Source organism: Salarias fasciatus, chromosome 10 (genome assembly GCF_902148845.1).
Source record: "Salarias fasciatus chromosome 10, fSalaFa1.1, whole genome shotgun sequence".
Classification (NCBI taxonomy): domain Eukaryota; kingdom Metazoa; phylum Chordata; class Actinopteri; order Blenniiformes; family Blenniidae; genus Salarias; species Salarias fasciatus.
The window spans coordinates 1,900,672-1,922,793 of NC_043754.1; the positions used below are offsets into that span (position 1 = coordinate 1,900,672).

The 22,122-nt window shown below is 47.4% G+C and overlaps 1 protein-coding gene across 1 annotated transcript in view; it reads right to left on the minus strand.

The window, feature by feature from the left end:
* Positions 1–20,795, minus strand: part of LOC115395650 (pbx/knotted 1 homeobox 2) — a 32,515-nt gene extending 11,720 nt beyond the window's left edge. The window contains 4 exon segments of the mRNA XM_030101280.1: positions 1,100–1,271; positions 18,971–19,107; positions 20,713–20,747; positions 20,750–20,795. Of these exon segments, the coding sequence (XP_029957140.1) occupies positions 1,100–1,271; positions 18,971–19,107; positions 20,713–20,747; positions 20,750–20,795 (390 nt within the window).
* Between the last annotated feature and the right edge of the window lie 1,327 nt (positions 20,796–22,122).

Here is a 22,122-nt window from a genome sequence, read left to right on the forward strand (position 1 = left end):
CACAAACATCCGCTTATATTCCTGCTAATGAGTGCAGAACGGGCACGTCAAAGTTAGTGCATTTTCATTGTAATTTATAACAATTTAAGGAAGAAAATATCCAGAAAATCTATCATCTTTCACAACAAACAACCTGAATGAACACACAAAAGACACTGCACAGCTGCGATTTCAGCGTGTTGGAGCTCAGATTCAAACTTTTCAAACGTAAACTTCGATAAATTTTGACATTGTTCAGTTTTTGATCAATTAAAGGTGAAACTACGAGGAATGAAGATGGGAAATAAGGTCACTATTGAGCTTTAAAAGCAGTGCTGTTAACTCTGAAGCTTGTTACTCTTCACCATAATATAATAACTTTGAAATAGATCTGTTTGGAAAACTCACATCATGCCCTTTCATTCCAATGATTCAAGTCTGATCAAAAAGTTTAATCAAACATCATTTTGCAAAATCATAAAATGTTTTGTAGAAAAATAGGTTTCAAAATGATGCCAATTTTATCAACACACTGTGCTTCAAAATAGAGCAAAGTAGAATAAAATAGAGCAGCACTCTATGCATGTTTTGATGATTTGAAGCTAATGCTACTTTATCAACTTTAAGCTTTTGCTGCTAATTCAATGTTATTTGTCCTTGAGACACGATCTAACTAGGGCTTCATAATATAAGACAAGTTTTAAGTTATGTCTTCTTTATAAATATCATCTATATCAACGTGCATAAAAGACACATCTCAATATTTTTCTATTCACTGAATTCTAATGATGCAAATTCAAAATGACAGAATTAGATTTGTGAAAGAAAACTGATTATTCGCAGTTAACTCACAAAAAAATGAAATCTAGGTCTAAAGAGATTTCCTACTTGGTGTTTCCAGGGTGGAACAATGGCGGAAACAAATAAACTAATGCTCCGTCTCAGATAATGTAGACTGTGGGCAAGAGAAAGAGCACTGTTATCTGGATGAATGAATCTCCAGGCACAAAGAGTAACATCGTCTGCATAAGTGTTTGTTTTCAGCAGACATCCTGTTGTTCTCAGTCCTAATCCAGACATTATTAAACGATAGTTTTCAGCGGATCATTTCAAGGCTCACCAGATTGTCCAGTTCCGGGTCCTCGCTGAAGAAGGGTTTGTGTTCTCGCTCCTGCTGGTGCACAAAGTTCTCGATGTCCACGTCGAAGCTGGCGGACGTGATGCATTCGGATCCCTGCGTGGCCTGCTCACATTTCTCAAACAGCAAGGCCAGCAGAGGGAACAGCGGGTGTCTGTGGAGAGACGGCAAACAAAGAACCGGTCAGAGAACGTGTCAACAAGCCAAAGAACGAATCAAACAATGAGTCACACAACAAGTCAAAGTCAAAGAATGAGTTACAGAATGGGTCAAGGATTAAGTCAAAAAAGTAAAAAAATGAGTCAAACAAGTCAAAGAATAAGCAAAACAGCAAGTCAAGGAAAGAGTCAAAGAATGAGCCAAAGGACGAGTCAAACAAGTGAAAGAACGAGTTGAAGAGTGGAACAAAAAACAGTTCAAGGGAACGCGTCAGGGAAAGAGTCAAAGAAGGAGTCAAAGAGTTAATGGACAATTTGTCTTCACTACATTTATCAGAAATATGTTTTAATTGAAGATACATACAAGTTTTGTCCACTTATCCTTATTTTATGATCATTTCGAACCAGAAAAGTTGAGAAAGTGATATAAAGTACTGCAGGCTGAGTTCCAGTGTTGGTCTGAAGGTGGAGCCGTTACACGGATCACATGACCGTCCAAACGAGGACTAAATGGTTCTAAAGAGGGACAGAAGCTCTAATCCTTCACTGGAGGAAAGAGTTCTATTGATAAGAAGTGTCCACAAGTCCTTTGAGATAAAGAAGCATCCGCGTGTCTTTCCAAGTGTCTGTCCACATGTCTGTCCATTGGTCCTCTGAGGGGAACTCGGTCCATCAAACGTCTGTCTCAGGGAGTGTCCGCTCCAGGAAGACTTCAGTCTGTTTTATTGTTGAACTTCCTGTTTGATCTCCGTCGGTTCACATCAGTTGATCTAAATCCTCTGAGTCACACAGTTCTACTCCGGTCACAATCTGAGTGAAAACTGTTTCTCAGCAATCGGGCCTTCAGCGGTCAGTGAAGACAGGAGGACGGGGCTCCAGCCCCCACAGTGTGTCTCAGGTCTATTTAAAGGTCCCCAGGGGCCGGAGCACATGTGCTAATTAGTCTGCGTTACAACACGTTACAGTGTGCAGACACGCTAATGGCCTCTCAGTGAGAGGGAAGAATCCAAGACGCTCGGTCACGTGAGCGCCGCTTTAATGGCGCGGCGGCTCGGTGACATTCCCGAAAGGACACGGCCAACATACAGCTGCGGATTAAAAAAAAAAAAAAAAGAGAGATCTTTAAGTGGATCGGACATGGTCCAGTGGCGGCGGCGGCTCCACCGTGTCACCGACATTGTCACCATCTGCCTTTTATCGGGAATGTCACTCACACCCGATGCCCAGACAGGGTGCAGCGGGCTGGGACCGGCCCACGGTCCCCCTTCTGGATTCCTCTGCCCTCATGAGAAGATCGACGCCGTCCACGTTTGAGCTGATTCCACGCGTTCAACGGCTTTTCAGTCATCATGAAGTCATATTCCAGCAGTTTGAGGGACAAACAAACCTGTTCATGGCAACATTAAGACCACAATCTCAGCCAAAACCTTTCTCAACAAACCAGGGTTAACTTCAGGAAGACTCTTCAGTGAAATGGAGAATCTTTCTTTATTGACACGTTTCAGAGGAACGTTGGAGTTTGGGTGAAGAACGTGAGACACTGAGAACATCACTGTTCCCTTATCTGACTGCTGTCTTCCCAGTTCTGGTGAGTCTTCACTCCTTTGGTGCTGCTGGGCTTCAAGGCCCTCTGGATTATTACTGGTGGGTTTTTTTAGGACTGGTTGGATGATTGGCTGAATGTCTGCAGTCTTCCTGGAGAGCTTTGGTTTCTCTTTAGCTGGTTTTAGTTGACTTTCACAGTTCTATCTTTAGTTAAAGACTCAAACGTCACCGAGATTAAGAAACCAGCTCCGTCTCCGGTCCTGAGCTCAGACTGTCGCTTTCACTACTGCCTGACGGGCCTGATCTCACTTCATGGACGGGAAGCTCCGTGGAGCTAACACAGCTAACAGGCTAATTCCACTGAGCTCCTCTGATTGCAGGGGATCTTATTTTCATTTTTTTAAACAACACAATCAGACCAACAGTCGTGTTTCACTCGTTCTGCTGTGAGGCGACGGCGGTCTGACAGCCTTTCTCTTTTTTTAATCAGGAATCAGCTCAGAACTAAAGGGAGCCTGGTTCGATTCCCAGTGTGGAGCTTGGAGCTGGTCTGAACACTCTGTAGTGTTTTGAAAGGTGAAGGAGTGGGAATCTGTGGTTGGAGATGAAGGTGTTGAAGCTCTGCTGGACGTTTTATCTGCCCGTTCCTGTTTTCTTGAAGGGAAACAATCAAACGTCGTCTTTTCCAGCTCTGTTGGCTGCAGCCAGGTTCCCACCCAGAGGTCCAGGACCCCCCGGGGGGCGCCGCAGATGATATTTTGGGGGGGGGGGTTTCTGACTTTCTCAGACGGCAGCCATGGAGTCATTCAGTCCTCTGAAGACATTCAGAGTTCCTTTAAGAAGTGGAACGCCTTCCTGTCACAGTGAGCTAACGTCCAGAAATTCATTTCTGAAGGTGCTGATTTGATGTGAGAGCAGCTTCAGGTTTACAGACTCTTTTGACACAAACTGAACAGAAAAGCTGCGTGTTATTGGTTCAATATGATTCGTGATGTTTTTCAGTGTGAAGCTCGACGTGTGATAAATTAACTTCACATCTTTCTTCTTTATTGAATCTGTGGTTCTCAGAAACGACGCTCTTCCTCCTCTTGAACCCAGTTTGAACCAAACATAACTCAGATTTTATTTTTGGTCACAGTATGTTCGACTGGCCGTAGTTTTTTCTTGACTTTTGTGATTTTGTCCAGTTGTCACCAGATATGAAAGACGTTGAAATAATGAAGTTAAATGAGCACAATCCGCTGCAGTCGGACGTCGTCTGACTCTACGAATATCTAGTCAGGTGTAAACCCTGAAAACAAACCCTAAAAGCGTTTACTGTCCCTCCAAAACAAAAGTTCTTTTCAAAAGACCGAATGGTATTTTGTTACCACTCTGGTCTTTTGTAAAGAACTTTTGTTTTGGATTATAACTCGGAAGACCAATGAACCTTTTTGGACGTTTACTGTCCAATTTCAATTTGAAGAATCTGTTTAAACTTGGACGTTTTCTTTTTTTTTTTTTTTTGACAGCATGCTTCAGAAATGAGGATTTTTCCAAACACAGAACGAAGACGACAAATGAAAGTATATTTTTCAATATTCGACATTAAGAGGTGCTCTGGGTTTATTAGAAGCTAAAGCATCGAGTTTCTGTCATCAGTAATAAAATTCTGTGAACTCTTTTGTGTAAATGAGCAGGTTTTTCAACCAGAAAAAAAAGTGAAGGAATTATTTGAAGAAGCACATCTTAGAATCTCAGACAGACATGAGTTCATTTCTACTTTAATTTAATTTCATGTTTGTAATGATTTTTTTTTTTTTTTTGTAGGACCATGAATGTTGTCAAAATGCCTGAATGTAGATAAAGGTTCGTGACGTTCCTCTTGTTCTTCAGAAGCTACGACTTGTTAGCGCTGCTAAATGGAGGATAAGAACGTCTATCTGAGGCGTTCAGGTGTTGATTTCCCCACAGCGTCCGGGTCGTGATGGGCCTGGTGCTCGCTGCGTGCTGCAGGGGGCGCTGACAGCCGTGTGTCGGTGGCGGGCGGCGGGCGGCAGGCGGCAGGCGGCGAACGGCGGCCGCCCCACTCGGGCACTAACCCACGGCTCTCATTTGCAGCCTTTAATAGTCGTCTATATTATACTCTAATCTGGCTGATCCCAATTTAATGCCGCTCGGCGAGCCAGACGAGGCAGGAATACTAAACAGGGGTGACGTGGGGGGGTGGGGGGCGGGGGGCGGGGCACCCTGCAGATGGCGTCTTGACTTATCTTCTCTGGTGTTCAGTATGATGTTGAACTGTGCGGCGATCTGTCGGTGATAAGTCACCGCGACGCCGCTTCTTCTGCCTCCGAAACGTCACGGAAACAGAAACGCCGACAACGCGTCTGCCGGCAGACATCTGCCGTCACATGGGGGGGGGGGGGGGGGGGGGGCAGGGGCATTGTGGGTAGAGCGCACAACACATTCACACTCTAAACAAAGCAGCAGAGCAACAAACAAAACAACTGCACCCATTAGAGGTGCTAAGAAGGTGAGAGAACGTTCCACCACCTGAGCTGACGGAGAACCGGCAGAAAGCTGCTACATTTCTAAAAACTGCTTCACTTCTGAATATTGTTTCACTTCACACAGAAGCCGATGCTTGCATCGCTTTTATCCTATTTCACTGCGATAGTTTAGAACTTTTATTAAATTTTCAGCAGTTTTCCTGTTTTTTCCACTTTACATATTCTAGTGGTTCCATTTTCTCTTTTTTTAACTTTTAGGTACAGTTTTCTTTTCAACGCCATTTATAGCCGTATGAGGGTACAGTGGCTTAATAAGTTTTAACAATTGCAATTTCCTAATTTGTTATTTAGCATTTCAACGATTTTAGCTGTTTTAGCCATTTTAGTTTTTTTTTAGCAATACAGCAAACATAGCTGTTTGAGCTAATTTAGTCACGAAGCATCTTAGTGACTTCAGCTGTTTCAGCCATTCAGCCACCAACTTTTCTATTTTCACTTTTCAGCCATATTAGTAAGTTGACAATTTTTAAGGCATTTTAAACCATTTTAAAGGTTTCAGCAGTTTTAGATAATTGAGCTGCTTCAGCTATTTTGACTTCTTTAGCTTATTATCTATCTATCTATCTATCTATCTAGCATGTTTAGAAACATTCATTACATTTATAAAATATAAATGAATATACATAAATACAAAGCACATGAGCTCAAAATTTGACATTTTTTCTTTGCTTAGGTTATTTTTGCTATTTCATATATTTTATTTGTCATTCTGACAACAGTCCAATGTGCGAATAAAATAAGACGTCAGTTTTTTCCACATATACATCTGTCAGTGACTCATTTAACCATAGAGCAGCAATAAGAGATAATCGATATAAATATAGAAAACAATGTGGAGGAACATGTGCTTTACTGACTTACCTCTGATTATCACTACAGCTGGAATATTTGTAAAGAAATGTGGTTAAAATCCACAGCTCCCTAAAACTGTCATCTCTGGGATTTAACCTCTTCAGACAATCAAACCAATAAAAATCTGGATATGAAGTTGCTGAATCAATCAATAAATGCTCATACATGCTGTTTGAATCATTTCTAATAGGTATTCAGGTTTTGCTGACTCCTTCAGTTTGACAGTGAAAAAAATTACAGCGTCGTCTGCAAACAAATTCTTTCTACTCACAGACATGCATTTGGTTTCAGTGATGTTTACTGAAAATGTTTGATTATTTTAGAGTCAATTCTTCATCTTAAGGAGAGCTGAGTTCTGATGGGTGAACTGGGTCTGGTCCGGCTGCTGGAGCGTTCGCATCTAGCATGTGTGTGTGGTGGTAATGGGGTGATGGTATAATATACACACACACACACACACACACACACATACACACACACACATATATATATGAATGAGCTAAATAAGAACATTGTGTTGCAAAAGAAGATAATGTTATAAAATAAATTTGCTAAATGAAAACCTACACACTCGGAGGAGCCGTCCGAGCTGCGTGAGTGTGGCGTTCCTCATAAACCGCTCCCAGCGTGTGTCGAAAGGGATTCGGCACAAAACAAATCCCCGGAGTCACATTCTTCACGTTTACAGCTTTTAGGAGAAACAATGCGGCTCGGCGGCTCTGCAGCCGTCTCACCGAGAGAGGAAACACTAAAGCGCGTCTGCTTTAATGACACACACTCTAATTAACATTCAGAAACAGTACATTAAATTGAGGCTGTGAAATCTAAAACGCGGTGTGTACACGGGGATGGATCTGGTCAGCTTTGTGAAAAGCTTGACGTGCAGCCATTTGCATTTCATATATTATATTTGCATTTAATTTCTCTCGCTCGCTGCAATTCATTTGCTCGTTTCGTGGGAAACATTTCAGGAGGAGGCTGCGTGGAACCATTAAAGCAAAAGTGCTACACTTAAAAACCAGAGGAGAGACGCTTTAAACCTCACGTCCGGGTTTAGATGGACGAATAAACTCGACGACAGACAGAGAGGGAGGAACGGCGTTCGTCTGGACGGCAGGTTTGGGTCTGGTCTACATGTGGAGGGTGGCGTGGGGTGGGGAAATCATCGGCGGTGGCCCGTCGCTCACAGTCGGACCCGACTGCCAGCGAGCAGAGTGAAAACACCACCCTCCGGAGCTTTCTATGACCTTTACACAGGAAGTCAGGATTAGGGTAGATGGGGTGTGAAAAGGCATGCATTTTTATGAACATGAACATAGCTCTGTGTGTGTGTGTGTGTGTGTGTGTGTGTGTGTGTGTGTGTGTGTGTGTGTGTGTGTGTGTGTGTCTTCCAGCCTCCCTCCACCTCCTCCAACCATCCTGAACTCCACTGCCAGGAGCGGCAGGTTCGTATCTGCAGTGCGACGAAGTGAAGATTGCCGGCTGGGGGATCATTACAAGGGCCATAAAAGAACGATTTACAGGACGGCCAGTGAGTGGAGTCAGCACGACCCCCCTACTCCACCCCCCACCCCCCACCCCCATCAGCACCACCCTCCAGTGCTGCACCGCGCTGGGTCACCCAGGAGAAGGAATCAGTCCAGCAGTGATTGAAACCTGAAGGCGAGGTGCTGCTTCAGACCGGCCGGTCCAGACAGAACCGGGTCCGGACGTCACACCGGACTGCAGAAACCCTGGAAAACCTGATCCGTGTCCACAGTCAGCAGGAAGTGACGGCGCTCCGTCTTCCTCCCTGCAAACCTGTATTCAACCGTTTGTCTAAGAACTGCAGGCCATTTCAGTATTTATCCAGAACCGATCACCTTTTGTTTCTGTTAGCATGTTAGCATGTTAGCACTGTGACCTCACAGCAGGATTATCTGGGTTCAGTTTGCATGTTCTTCCTGATCATTGTTTTCCTTCGGGGACGGATTTTAACTTCTTTGTATGGCTGAAGCTGGAGGTGAGAGCATCGACCCAGAGGCTGTGTTGAGGTGGTTCACTGCCGTCGCATGTCGTTTGTGTTTGGAGTTTGAATTCAGCCTTAAGGTGTTTATTCAGTCCTCATTCCTGGACTCGGTGTTGAGCAGCTAAAGGTTAGTGTTCATACTTGTCCTTTAAGAAAGCGGCATCGGAGCGCCTCTACACGAATGAATTCACGTTCCATTAGCTTCTTCAGGCTGAATTCGGTCTTCAGTCACGCTGGATGTTAAATCGTCTTTATTATACACAGTTTGGTGAACGAGTGTGATCAGTTTGTGACTTTTACTTTAAACTTTAGTCTTCTAAAGAAAAAGTAAAGAAAAGAGAACATGTGCTGGTGTGTATCATATAATGGTTTTTATGGTTGGTTTTCAGTTCTACCCCTCACATTCGCAGTTTGTTAAAATCTACTAGAGTTATTGGAGAACTTACTAAAAATGAGTTAAAGAATATAGTTAGAAGGTACTTGAAGTAATTAGAATATGAGAACCCTTCCACCCCGCAGAGTGATCTTCCTCTGAAAGTGGAAGAACAGACAGCAGCTGGTTTGAGTTAACTGTGCTGCTTCAGGACTGGAGCTGGAAGGAGCAGGAATCACCTTCAAACGCTTTATTAAAGGAAACAAACGGTTCCTGAAGAACACAAGAAGGCTGCCAAGAACATTCTCCAACTCTGCTCTCTCACCACACTGCAGTTCCCTCAAACACTCAACCTCGACCCTACAGACCGGCCAGACCTTAAGTCCAAGGCACAGGTCCACACAGGTAAAACCTGGAGCAGAATCGGGTCCAAACCCGGCAGACTGGCTAACGAGCGGAAAAACCAAAGAGAAGAATCCAAGAAGCAAAGTCCAGGAAACCAGAGGAGAAACGCAAGGATACAAAAACAAAAGAACTCTGACAGCCGAGCACCAGAGACAGAAGGAGAGGAGGCTTAAATACTGGAGGAAGGGGGCGGGGCCGAGAGCCGAGAGACGATTGGACGAGGACATAATAGAATGATTGAAGGAGTGAGGAGAGGAAACCAGGGAAGGACAAGGCCACAGGAAGGATGGGAGACCAGGAGAGGCAGAGATATAGACACACATTCACAAAGAGACGCAGACACACACACCGAGGCAGACACACACACTCAGAGGAAGCAGCAGAGGAACACACTGAGGAACACACACAGATTCCTGACACTATGAACTGAAGGATCGTTCTCGGCGGCACTGAGAAACTTTGGGTTAAATTAAGTGTTTTGTTCATTTCAGTTAATTTTGTTTTGTTATTTTCACAAGCTTTTTCCCCTGAACTACATTTATCTGAAGATTTAATTTGATCCCGTCTGATTTCATTTGATCCCGTCTGCTCATCTTCACAGTGCTGCAGTTGATGAAACCTCGTCGGTTCTCAGTCCCGGTTTGGAGGCCTCCTGTGGACTTCTCACGTCCTCATGTGTTGGTTTTCACTAACAGTCTATAAACATGCGTCGGAGGCGTCCAGCCCGTTTCTGTTTGTCCTTCTAACGCTCCACAGTTTGACTTTTTGACGTTGTACTGTTGAATGTGGCTGGATTCTCCACACAGTTCCCTCAAACCGACTCACACAGATCCATCACATGAACCATCAGGGTTCCAGAAAGGCCCCCGAGTGGTGCTCCTGTGTGGGGTCCACTGACGTTCAGGGACCCGGAACGGTGGCTGGAGCCCAGCCGGAGTTTCCTCCTGGAATGCGGCGGGAGTTAGCGGGAATAGGGAACCCGCCGAGCCGAGTGCGAAAACAGGCTGGAATCAAAGCGGCGGAGTCATCCGAGGAGCCCGCCACGTTCGCCTGCTCTCAGTCATCTGGCAGGCCGCCGGGGGGGTCCGGGCGAGGGGGGGCGGGCGGGTTCCAAGGTATGTGTTTATGTGAGCTGCTCGCTCTGCTCCCCACTGTTTTCCAGTCTAATCAGGCCTCCTGTACCCCCACATATCAGAACCAGTCTGTGGCGGAGCCCTGCTGAGCCAGCTCCCGACGAGGCCCCGTTTCCCCGGGCTACACGTCTCCGTGTGTGTGTGTGTGTGTGTATGTGTGTGTGTGTGAATAAATCCTGCCTCCTTGTCTCTTACTTTTCAAACTCGCCTGTTTTGCCCTCTTGTCGGACTTCATTTTGGGCTTTTTTGTTTGTCTGTGAAGGAAACGCCTCCACTCAGCATTTAACGTGTGTGTGCGTGTGTGTGTGTGTGTGTGTGTGTGTGTGTGTGTCTGTGTGTCGTGAAAGCAGCACAAAAACTCCTGTTTTTGAACTGTAATCATTTTCTGTCATGACAGAATAAACAGAAACACATTTTGGTAAAAACCAAAAGCTGAAACCAAACCAATCCCATCTCTTCCCCTCGGCTTTCAGCACTGCGACACATCGCTCGATACACAGGATAACGCTACTCCTTCTGTCCACTGGATGGCAGTAGTGAGCCAGCGGAGATGGCTACTCGCCATCTAGAGGTGCAGAGTGATACTGCAGGAGAGGATGAGTCTTTTCACGTTCCTGGATGATCAATGTTGAGACGAATAAAAGCAGCAGGTTACAGGTTTCATGTTCATGTTTCCGTTTTTTGCATGTTTTGTGACAATTACAAATTCAGATTGTTATATCTTATGCATCTGATAATCTAAATTACTCATCACCAAAAAAAGAAAAAAAAATCCCAGGCCTCTTTAGTCATCTCTTCAAATGAAATTGAATTGTTCGAATTCCACTTTTAAACCAGTGAAGTTCTAAAGAATTAAAGTAAAAACTGGAACAAATCCAAAAATCAAAGCATCGTCTGTCTACAGGAAATCTGTAAATCAACTCAATTCCATCCCTCTGTCTATTTCTGTGGCATTTTGACGCATCATGTGACACAAAACCTGAAACATACCAGTCCGATCCTGCTCTCAATGTTGTTTATAATCAAATGTCCTCATGTCTTTACTGATGCAGGTGAAGCTCTGACTGCATGCAGTCACAGAACGAACCTCCAGACCGGAGCCGGAGCATCGGAGGAGGTGAAAAACACATAAAGCAGCGAGAGGAAGGTACTTGTGAGGAAAAGCAGCGACACTTGTTCTGGGCGAGGAAACGGAGAGACGGAGGCAGGATGCGAGCGCCGCGGCTGAATGACGGCTGTTGTCTTTCCAGAGGGGATCGCTCGACAGCTGTGAAGTGCAAATGTGTTCTCTTCTGTGTTTGCTGTAGGCCACTCTTGTGCCAAGAAAAGATAACACGGATTACTAAGTTGCCCGAGTGAAGAAACAAACATAAAAAATAAAAAAAATCCAGGAAAGTAAATTTTGGACTTCCTTTCACATCTAAAGTCGGGCGGCGAGGAGAGTCATGAAAAGAGGAAAAGAAACAGCCAATAAAAGCTCTTGAGCTTTGACACAGTTTCCTGCATTGCCGGGTGGGGGTGGGGGGGGTTAAGCCTCCGTCAGACCGAGGGAGGGAGGCGGTGGAAGCATTGTGGTTCGAGCATAAACAGACTTTACGGTGCGTTAAAGAAGGCGGGAACACAAAAACACAGCCGATGAAAAGAGCCCCCCCCTGCTGCACGCTGCTCCGGGGGCTCAGCCGTCTTCTGCCATCAGCAACAAGTGGCACAAACACACCCGAGGCAGAAAACGCTCCGCTGCCGCCGCCGGCATCTTAACCTCCGACTTAAATCGACCAGCTAAGCGGCGCCCTCAGATCGGACCTCCGCAGCGCCGGCGGACGCTAATCTGCAGCATGTGGGCCTCCGACGCCGAGTGAGAGAGCCCGGCGCTCAAAACACTGCAAAACGCTCCCCTTTCTCTGCTTTATGGCGCAAACGGGAAGGAAAGACGTGAGGAAACTTCCAGCAGAAGCCGAGCGGCGCGTTCCTTCACCGCCAGCGTCTGGAGCTGCAGAAACAGCTGCTGCCGCCTGCTTCACGATTTATGTGGCCGGGAAAAACAAGACGAGCGCTCATGAATCACGGCTGTGAACGTTTAGCACTCATCGCTTCAAAAAGTCGAGAGAAAAGTGGTTTGTTTACTTTGAAAATCCTATAATCATAAACTTGTTGACACCTCCAGCAATACCGCTGTGAACCACCAGATGGTGTCTTGAGTTCATGAGGAGCTGACATCAGGGCTCCTCTATTTGGTTCCAGGCCGCAAAGAGGAAACAAAGAGTTTTATTTTGAAAATATACATTTAAATTTCCATTACTCTGCCTTCATTTTTTTTTTTTTTTTTGAAAAACACTTCATTTTTGTCAGCACTTCTTTCCCATGCTTAATTTTTTAATTTGTGAGAAAAGAATTGCCTCTTTGGCCTATTTAGTTTCAGTACTGAGATGCTAAACATGTAATAGTGACTCAATACACCATCTTGTGGTAAGACATGATATTACAAGACCACACAGGCTGGCGCGAGTTAGCCAGCATGCTAACTTTAGCATATGTGTCGGCAGCATTACGCCTAAAAAGAATTCAGAAAGTAGTGAAACTGCTGTTTTCTGTTTTTATTTCCTCAACAGAATGAAGCTAGCAGCTCTACGCAGCATTAGAATTAGCATGCCAACATGAGAAAACGTGAAAGCTCGTCTGATGAACAGCTGTTGTTAATAAATGTGAGGACATGTCTGAGGTTTGATGTTGATAAAAGAAGAAACCAGCAGACACGTTGAGAGCGGAGCTGAAAGTTCTTCATCTCTCTGGAAATTGAGCTGAAGTTTGATTCCGATTTGAAGTTTCCGCCGTAAGTTCTCCTCACGTCTCCTCCGCCCGACTCGGTGAATTCACACAAGGACGTTTCTGCTTAAAACAGAGGAGCTCCATTATGATGTCTCTTTCAATTAAATGCTGCGTTTCCATCTCGGAGCCGAATCAGCCTCCATCGGCGGGGCGAGCGCCACATCCGCAACTTTAAAAAAAAGTGAAAAACAAAAACCTTCGCTGGCTTTTTAATAAGATGCAGAGAAGCCAGAAGGATCTTTATAGTAAATGCCACAACTCATTAGGCTAATTACCCTATCACACATTTACTCCGCCGCTAATAACAAAGTAGGCAGTGAGACAGAGAGCGGCGGAGAGGAAACCACACATCTCCTCAGAAAGTTGGCATTCCAGCAATTAGTGAAGAGAAACATTAAAGCCGACACAGACTTCCTGAGCAAAATAATGAAAGAAAAAAAGTGTCTGAGATGCTGATTCTTCGTGCTTTCGCTCTCCTTTCAAAGTGCGCAGCCCCCACACGGTTAAAATAACGCTGCTGTTTGTGGGTTTTTTTGGGTGAATAACTTGAGTCGCTGTGGGAGACGGAAGTGAAGTAAATTTTAACTGTTTATCACAAAGTAACAAGGTGCGTTTAGTCACTAGCATTAGCTCTCTGCAGAGAGTGGGAAGAGATCTTCATGTGCAGCATCTCTGAATACTGACATCTCTGAGACAGATGATCAACAGAGCATCCTGACAGTCACGAGCGTTAACACACTACTGAATCCTGGCAGTGATCAGCATTAACACACAGCTAATTCCTGACATTCTCATGAGCATTGACACACTGCAGACACTCCCGCCTCCTGCCTTTGTTCCAGCATGCAGATTACAGTCATCCACATGGAGACTGAAAACTCTGGTGCTGCTTCAGTGTTGAAGAGACTCTTCAGCTGCACAGTGATCTGTTTAATGAGACTCCTCTTCCTGTTTTTCACACTGCAGGTCAACAATGAAAAGGTAGAGGACAAAACTGCGTATATAGGCAGACCAGGGTGATGGTTTCAATTTTTAAAAAGAGAAAAAGGGGGTACGGAGGACTCCTCACCCTCCCAGGAAAAGGACTGGACGGATAGTCAAACCTCGGATCCAGGAGGAACAACTAGGTGCAGTCAGGGGCCAGAGGGGGTCCAGTATGGTAGCCACACCACTTCATTTTTTGCAGACGATGTTGTCCTGTTGGTTCCATCGAACCCAGACCTGCAGCATGCACTGGGGCGGTTTGCAGCCCAGTGTGAAGCAATGGGGATGAGGATCAGCACCTCCAAATCAGAGGCCATGGTCCTCGATTGGAAGAAGGTGGTCTTCCCGCTCCAGGTCGACGGAGAGAACTTGCCTCAGGTGGAGGAGTTCAAGAATCTTGGAGTCTTGTTCACGAGTCGGGGACGGATGGAGCGTGAGATTGACAGGCGGATCAGTGCAGCAACTGCAGTGATGCAGGCGTTGAATCGGTCTGTAGGCGTTGTACCCTCGCCTATGGTCATGAGCTTTGGGTTATGACCGAAAGGACAAGATCCCGGATTCAAACAGCTGAAATGGTCTTCCTCCGTAGAGCGCTCTGTTAGAGATAGGGGGAGGAGGTACATTACCAGAGAGGAGCTCGGAGTAGAGCCACTACTCTTCCACATCCAGAGGATCCAGCAGAGGACGTTCGGGCATCTGTTAAGGACGCTTCCTGGACGCCTCAATGGGGAGGTGTTCTGGGCATGTTCCACCATGGAGGAGGACCCGGGGAAGACCCACGACACGCTGGAGAGACTATGCCTCTCAGTTGGCCTGGGAACGTTTTGGGATCTTTTCAGAACAGCTGGATTAAGAGTCTGGGAACAGGGAAGTCCGGGCATCCCTACTTAGACTGCTGCTCCCATGACCCAGTCTTCGATAAGTGGTTAAAAATAGATGGATGGATACAGATACATACAACAAGACTAAAATCTACCGGCATGACTTGGTCCTGACTCATGCTGAAGCAGCTGCCACTGAGGGGGATTAATGGAGGACACAGTCCACTTCTCTGTCTTTCTGTGACTCTTCCAGTCTCTCTGGATCTGTTTTAGCTGCTGATGACACTCTGAGGCCTTGGCCTCTTAATGGACTGAAATTATCAACCACATGACGAGGAGGTTTAGAGAATGTCACATTAAGTCCACCTGTAAAGGTCAGTTTAGGGTCAACCTGAAATTTCAACTGATATCAATAACTTGCTGTGACACTGGAACTTGATACTGGAACTAGAGGAAACAACTGGAGTTGGGTGGAGTGTTGAACCTCCCTAACGCTTCATCATAATAAAAACAACCAGATCAGCCTCTGAGTTGGTTTACTGAGAAGAAAACGATAAGAAAATTAGATGAGGGGATAAGAGAGTGAAGAAGGAAAAGTTAATTTCATGCCGATTTGGCAAACACAAAGCAGGAATCAGGACAAAGGCAAGGTTAGCCTGAAGGCGGGAAGGCAAGACGAGCCACCAGCTCAAAGGAACGGACCGAATGTGTCCTGATGGCTGAAACACTGCAGAAGACAATCCTACAGTGAGCGCTCGTCGAACGGAGCCCAGAGGGGGGCAAAGGGGCACTTAAGAGGCTATGTGGGGCAGTTCAGGGGCCATGTGGGGCACTTCAAGGGCCACAAGGGTAGTTAACGTTCACCTGGAGCAGTTCAAGGGCCATACTGGGCCATTCAAGGACCACAAGAGCAGTTTGAGGTCCATAAGGGCAGTTTGAGGCCAAAAGGGTAGTTAATGGCTACGCGGGGCAGTTCAGGGGCTATGTGGAGCAGTTCAGGGTGCACAGGGGCAGTTCAAAAGCCACATGGGGCAGTTCAGGGGGCATGTGAGGCAGTTCAGGGGGGACAAGGGCAGTTCATGGGCTGAGTGTAAAAACCAGTTAAATTTTGAAAAATTAATTTTTGTACTTCCAGCTTTAGCTTCTCACTGTCAGACTAAAGTTTCAGGTTAGTCAAGGTTAATGCGAGATTAGGCCGAGGTTAGGTAAAACCCTAACCCAAATACAGCAAGATGGAACTGGGATCAACTCAAGGTTAGGGCAAGGTTAATGTGAGGCTAAATCAAGATTAGGTTGACGTTAATTGAAGTTTATTTGGGGTTAGATCAGGGTAAAGTTCGAGTTAATTATGGTTAAGACAGACTTTAGTTAGCATTAAATCAGGGCTAAATTGGGTTTAAGCTGAGGCAAATTCAGAGATAATCAAGCTTCAGGTTAAATGAGTGTCAATTCATTTAGTCTGAGTTAAAGTGATGTCAAGTTGAGGTTAAGCTCGTTGTAGCGTCTGTTGACATGTGGCTAGCGTAGCTGAAGCTGCACGGTTACATGCTGGGAATACAAAGTTAATTCATCTTTTTATAGAGTCTACCAACAGCGTAAAAAACACAACACTTCATGCTAACATCTCTAATATAGAACTCCCCCAAACATGCCCCGAATTCTCTTACAGGAAATCCCAAATTAGCATCTAAGCTAGCAAAGATCTTGAGTGGACCATACCAGTAAAATACTGAATAATACATTGTTCGTTATTGTGGAGGGCCGGTCGGGCTGTCTGGAGGGCCGTTGTGAGGCCGGGGGCCACGTGTCAGACACCCTCCACCTGAGCTGCTGCTGCAGCAGCTTCACGCTAAACGTGTCACTGTGGATGTGTGGAGCCGCTGCTTTAATCAGCCGCTGGATCACTGCTAGTGCACGTGTGCATACATGCACGTGTGCACGTGCCCCTCCCCCTCCCCCTCCCCCTCCTGCATGTTAGAAACTGTTTTACATTAATTAGCGCAGCCGGCGTTAGCATTATTAGCATTAATGTATTCTCTGTAGAAGAGAATCTGGATGTACAGTAATACCCAGAAGCCTACGTCACAGACACTGTGGGGGGTGGGGGTGGGGGGGGGGGGGGGGGGGGGGGGGGCAGAGAGCTGGGGGCTGGGGGTGGTGGGGGGAAGGCCGTTAGCCCCCCCCAGAGCGCCTCCAAACATCAAAGCCCTCCCTGCTCTTTCCAGCAGCCCCCCCTCCTCAGACAGGCGGATACCCCCGGGTGGGTCCCGAGGAGCCCCCTGATTCAGTCTGCCCCCCACCCTCCCCCGACTCAGTCTGCCCCCCCACAGTCAAACTTAACCCTGCAGAATCCGGATCTTCGTTGGTGCGCTGACTCCACCGGAAGAGCCGAGTCAAACCGTCTGTATTCTTTAAATAATTCACCTCATCAATAGATAATAGGAGCTCGTTATGGGGGGGGGGGCATCAATATTGTAGTGGTGGGGGGGGGTTTGAGGGTAAGAACCCAGAAATATTTAAACAACCCAAGAGGTCCACCAGCACCTTCATAAAACTGAACGTTTCCAGTGTTCTGAGCTGCAGTGAAGGAGCGGATTTATCGATCGATATTTCAGCTCATCGCTTCCACCTCCCCTCCGGAGAGCGTCGCGCAGGTTGCCAGTTTGGGAGATTTTACCTGACTTTAGACAGTATAGGTGAGGAGCGCGTCTCAAGGTCGGCAGTCTCTGGCACACGCCCGACGCTGCAGTCATAAAGAACAGATTGCTTGGCAACCTGAGGAATCTGATTGGCTCTGGAACCAGGAAGAGTGGCGGTCTTGCCCCGCCCACCAAAGCTTCTCCGTCCCAGAACAACTCAATTTGAAAAAAAAAAAAAAAAAACTTGACCAAAACGTTGTTGATGGAAACGACAGATTGTTTAAAGGTTGTTTCTTTAATGACAGGTGAAAAATGGGAATGATCTTAATTGTTTTTACAGTAAATTTCTGAATTATTGCAATGTCATCTGAATGTAAAGTTTAAAGACAAGAAGTTTAAAGAGAGTCATCTGCAAAAAACAGGAAATAGAAATGAGTTAAAATGTTTTTATGGAGCAAGAAAGTTGGATTTATAGAAATAAACTTTGAGAAATATTACACTCAAATTAATAGCTCATTTAACTCATTTTTAATGATTTATTCCTTTTGAAAATGCATTTATTTTCTAATAACAACTTTAATAATCAAGAGAAATCCAATAAAATTTGATTTTTTTTCATTTTTTATGAGTCAAAATCTTTTTTTTCCCCTAGGTTTCCTTTTAACGTTCATTTCAGTTACAATAAGTTTTTTTCTTTTCAGTTTACTCTGTTTGAAATGAACTGAAAAATTTAATACATGTCTGAATATGAATGAGTGAGTTTTGATGATGGAAACAAACTACATAAAAAAAAAATTATTGTGGAAGAACAGCTTAAAAATGTCATCAGGCCTTTTTTTTAAAAAAAAAACAAAACTTAATAATGTTAAAATCACTCAAAGGCAAAGTACGAGCTGTTATGCTCTGAACACTGAAACTAGATAGTTTTTTTAATAAGACCATTTACAGTCTTGTAAACCTGATGAGAAGTTCTGATGTCCTGAACTTTTCCAAATCATTTGACAACTACAGTCATGTGACCTCCTCCACTCACACCACCACACACACCACACCCACACACACACACAACACACACCACACACACACACACACACACACACACACACACACACACAACACACCCGGTGCAGCTGATCAGTGTGTCGAGCAGAGTGCCTGTAAAGACATGGAGGATGCAGAAAGCAGCCGTACAGTGTCAGTGGTCCAGTGGTGCGTCGCATGCAGTCAGTCGTGACCTGTGACGTGAACAAAGCTCCCTGAAGGTCACGACCCCCCCGCCATGTCTGACAGCTGAAGCTGTGGACCGTCTGAAGAGGCGCTTACCTTTGAAAATGACTGTTGGCGTGAAAGAGAAATAAATGGCGTTTTAAAAGTCAGAAGGAAGCAGCGGGTCCCGGCACACAGAGCGAACAACGGCGGAGAGGCCGCTCCCCGAGCCTCCCCGAGCCTCCCGGGGTCACGACCCTCTCAGGCCACGGACACTTTCAGAGCGCGGTAAATCCGCCGCTCAGCCGCGGTTCGGCTCGATTCTCAGACACGGAGCGGAGCGCCACCGACCTGTAGACCGCCCGCTTGTCAGACTCCAGCTGCGCCTGGGGGTCAAGGGTCACGCTGACGGAGGTGTTCCCCGCCGCAGAGGCTGCTGGGAGGTGGACCTGCGGGGTCTTGGTGTTCTGCTGAGTGGTGCCCGTCATCTGTGGAGACACAAGGTGGGGGGGGGGCGGTGTCATCTTCAGGGAAGGATCATGACTGAAACAGGATTTTCACTGTGGTTGATCTGATGAGTCAGTCTGAAACCACCCGGATCCACTCGGATCTACCCGGATCCACTCGGTCAGTGATCAGTCTGAAAACCACCCGGATCCACTCGGATCTACCCGGATCCACTCGGTCGGTGGATCAGTCTGAAAACCACCCGGATCCAGCCGGATCCCCTCGGTCGGTGGATCAGTCTGTAAAACCACCTGGTTCCACCCGGATCCCACCCGGTCGGTGACCCTGTCGTCTCTGAACTGGTGGCTCACGGTCGCTGCAGCTTCCTGTGTCTGAATCTGCTGTCGTCTTCTTCCTTTACCCCACTTCCTCTCCGTTCTCTGCTCTTTCTGAGGAATGAGCCCCCCCCCCACCCCGTCTTTTTTCCAGCTGGGGGGGGCGGAGAGGAAGCTTCAAGTCTTAATCCCGACACCAAATGGGAAATAAATTAGCTTCTTCACACTTAACTAGCTCTCATTTGCATTTTGCGAGCGCACCGGGCTGCAGCTCGGGAAGCTCTCCCCTGGCACTAATCCTCCGGGCACGGGCGGCGGCGGGGGGGGGGGGTGACCCCGCTCCACTTCACCTCTGCCGGTGGATCGTCCAACAGGTGAGCCCGGCTTCATTAATTCCGCCGACCTGTTGGCGGCGACACGCAGCGAGCGTGACCTCTGACCCCCCCGGAGCGCCACACAGTGTGTATCAGCCTTTCACTCCTGTCCTGATTATATGGAGCAGCGGAAACGACGAGCAGCATCTGATGAAACGAGCGGCTTCGAGTTTTAACATGAAACGTCTGTGTGGAGGAGAGGCGGTTCGCGGCTGCTCTGCGGTCGCCCTGGTGGCGGTGGGGGTGGAGTCAGTGGTGTGGGTGGACAGCCAGTGGTGGGTGGAGCCAGTGGGTGGGTGGAGCCAGTGGTGTGGGTGGAGTCAGTGGTGTGGGTGGAGTTAGTGGTGCAGTCGGTGTTGGGGGTGTGGGTGGTTTTGCTCGTTCTCCATCTGTACCTGGTCTCACACCAACACCATCTACATCCTTAATACAACTGATAAAGAATTCAGAAATCAGCTTTACTTTACTTTACTTTACTTTACTCTCCACTTCTCTCTGTTTAATCCAGAAATTCTTAAAAAAAATATATATATGTATGTATATATATATATATGTGTGTGTATGTGTATGTATATATATATAAGTGTGTGTGTGTGTATACATATATCTTCCAGGCATTGAGAACCGCTGTGTTTCCATGAGGTTAGTGTAAGTGTGAATGGGTTAGAGTTAAGTCTCTGTGTGACCGGCCTCTGTATCAGCTGGTATCTGGTCCCTGTTGTTCCTGGTCTCCATAGTCCTGGTCTCTGTGGTTCCTGGTCTGTGTGTTCTCTGGTCTCTGTGCGACCATTCCCTGGTTTAAGTGGGACCTGGTCTCTCTGTGAGCTGGTCTCTGTGGTCCCTGGTCTCTCCTGGACCCGGTCTCTGTGGTCCCTGGTCTCTGCTGGCCCCGGCCTCCCCGGCCTCCCCGGCCCTGGCGGACCGCCCCCCCCCTCACCTGTTGGCTCTCCTGGTACGATGGAGGAGGAACGCTTGGGTGGCCATCATCGTCACTGCAGGCGCTGGGGACACATGTTGCATCGTGGGACGGCGTCACATGGAGACTGCGGGGAGACAGAACCAGAGCAGAGCGGGACGTCAGTCCGGGTCGGCCGGTGCCTCAGAACCCCGTTACCGCGGCGACCGCCGGATGCTGCTGTGATTACATAATGGGAGCCGGATTCCAGCTCCTCGCCCCCCCTCACTAATTCATTTCTCCGCTGCGAGCTGCTCGCCATGTGGCGCGGCGCCGGCGGACGACTCGGCCGACGTACGACGTATCAACGCCGAGCGATCCGAGCAGGAAGGAAACAAAGCGGCGCAAACTCAATCAGGCGGCCGGCGCAGGAACCGCGAGCGCAGCGGCAGCTTCGTACCGACGCCAAACAAACCCGACGCCGTGTTTACCAATTACCGCCGCCATGCTTGTTTACTAATTACAGCCGGCTCCGCGGCGCCGGAGTCACCTTGGTCGGCGGCGCCGTTACCGAGCCAATCAAGAGGGGCTAATTAGAGCTCTCATTGGCCGGGACCCCACAGGGCTGAGGGCCGTACCCTGTGGAACTCCGTCTGGACCCCACCCCCGATGAGGGGGCTAATTGGTTCAGGAGTACTTTACACACACACACACACACACACACACCACACACACACACAACACGCACAGCAGACCCCCGCCGCGGCTGCAGCCCGCTATAGGCGCTCCCAGCTGGACGCCGCCTCCAGCTGCAGGTAACCTATGTGCACGGCGCATGAAGAGACCCTGCTAATGCGGCCTGGGGGGGGGGTTGATGAATGTCACAGGAAATGTTATTAAACCTTTTGTCACATTTTACCGTTCTCCTCCCATCGACACACCACACCACACACACACTCACACACACACCGTTCACTGGCCACACACCATCAAATCAACGCTCGTCCGGATCAGGGGGCCGAGCCGCGGGGTTGTGGGTAAAACGCCTCGTAATGCCACATAAAGCCCGCGCTCCGTGAACAGGCGGCGGCGCTCACAATGGGCCGGAGCGCTCGGACCGCGCCGTATCGACCTGCAGGAGAGCGCTTCATTATAAGCCAGTGAAACGGAACTGGAACATCTGAGCGAATCTGGCAGCGTCCGCGCCGCCGCCGCCGCCGCCTCAGGAAATAAAGGTGCGCGTAAATCCCGACCGCTGAAGCCTGGATCTGCAGGACGGCAGCCGGAGGTCACGGCCCGATGGGGGAGAACCACCCTGATCGCATCAGACCCTTTCAGGAGAACGCCGTGCGAGGATATATATGAACAGTGTGTGGAGGAAAACACAAGAGAAATGTGGAATGATCAACCAGCTTTTGAATTAGTCACCGGGTTAGTTAGTTAGTTAGTTAG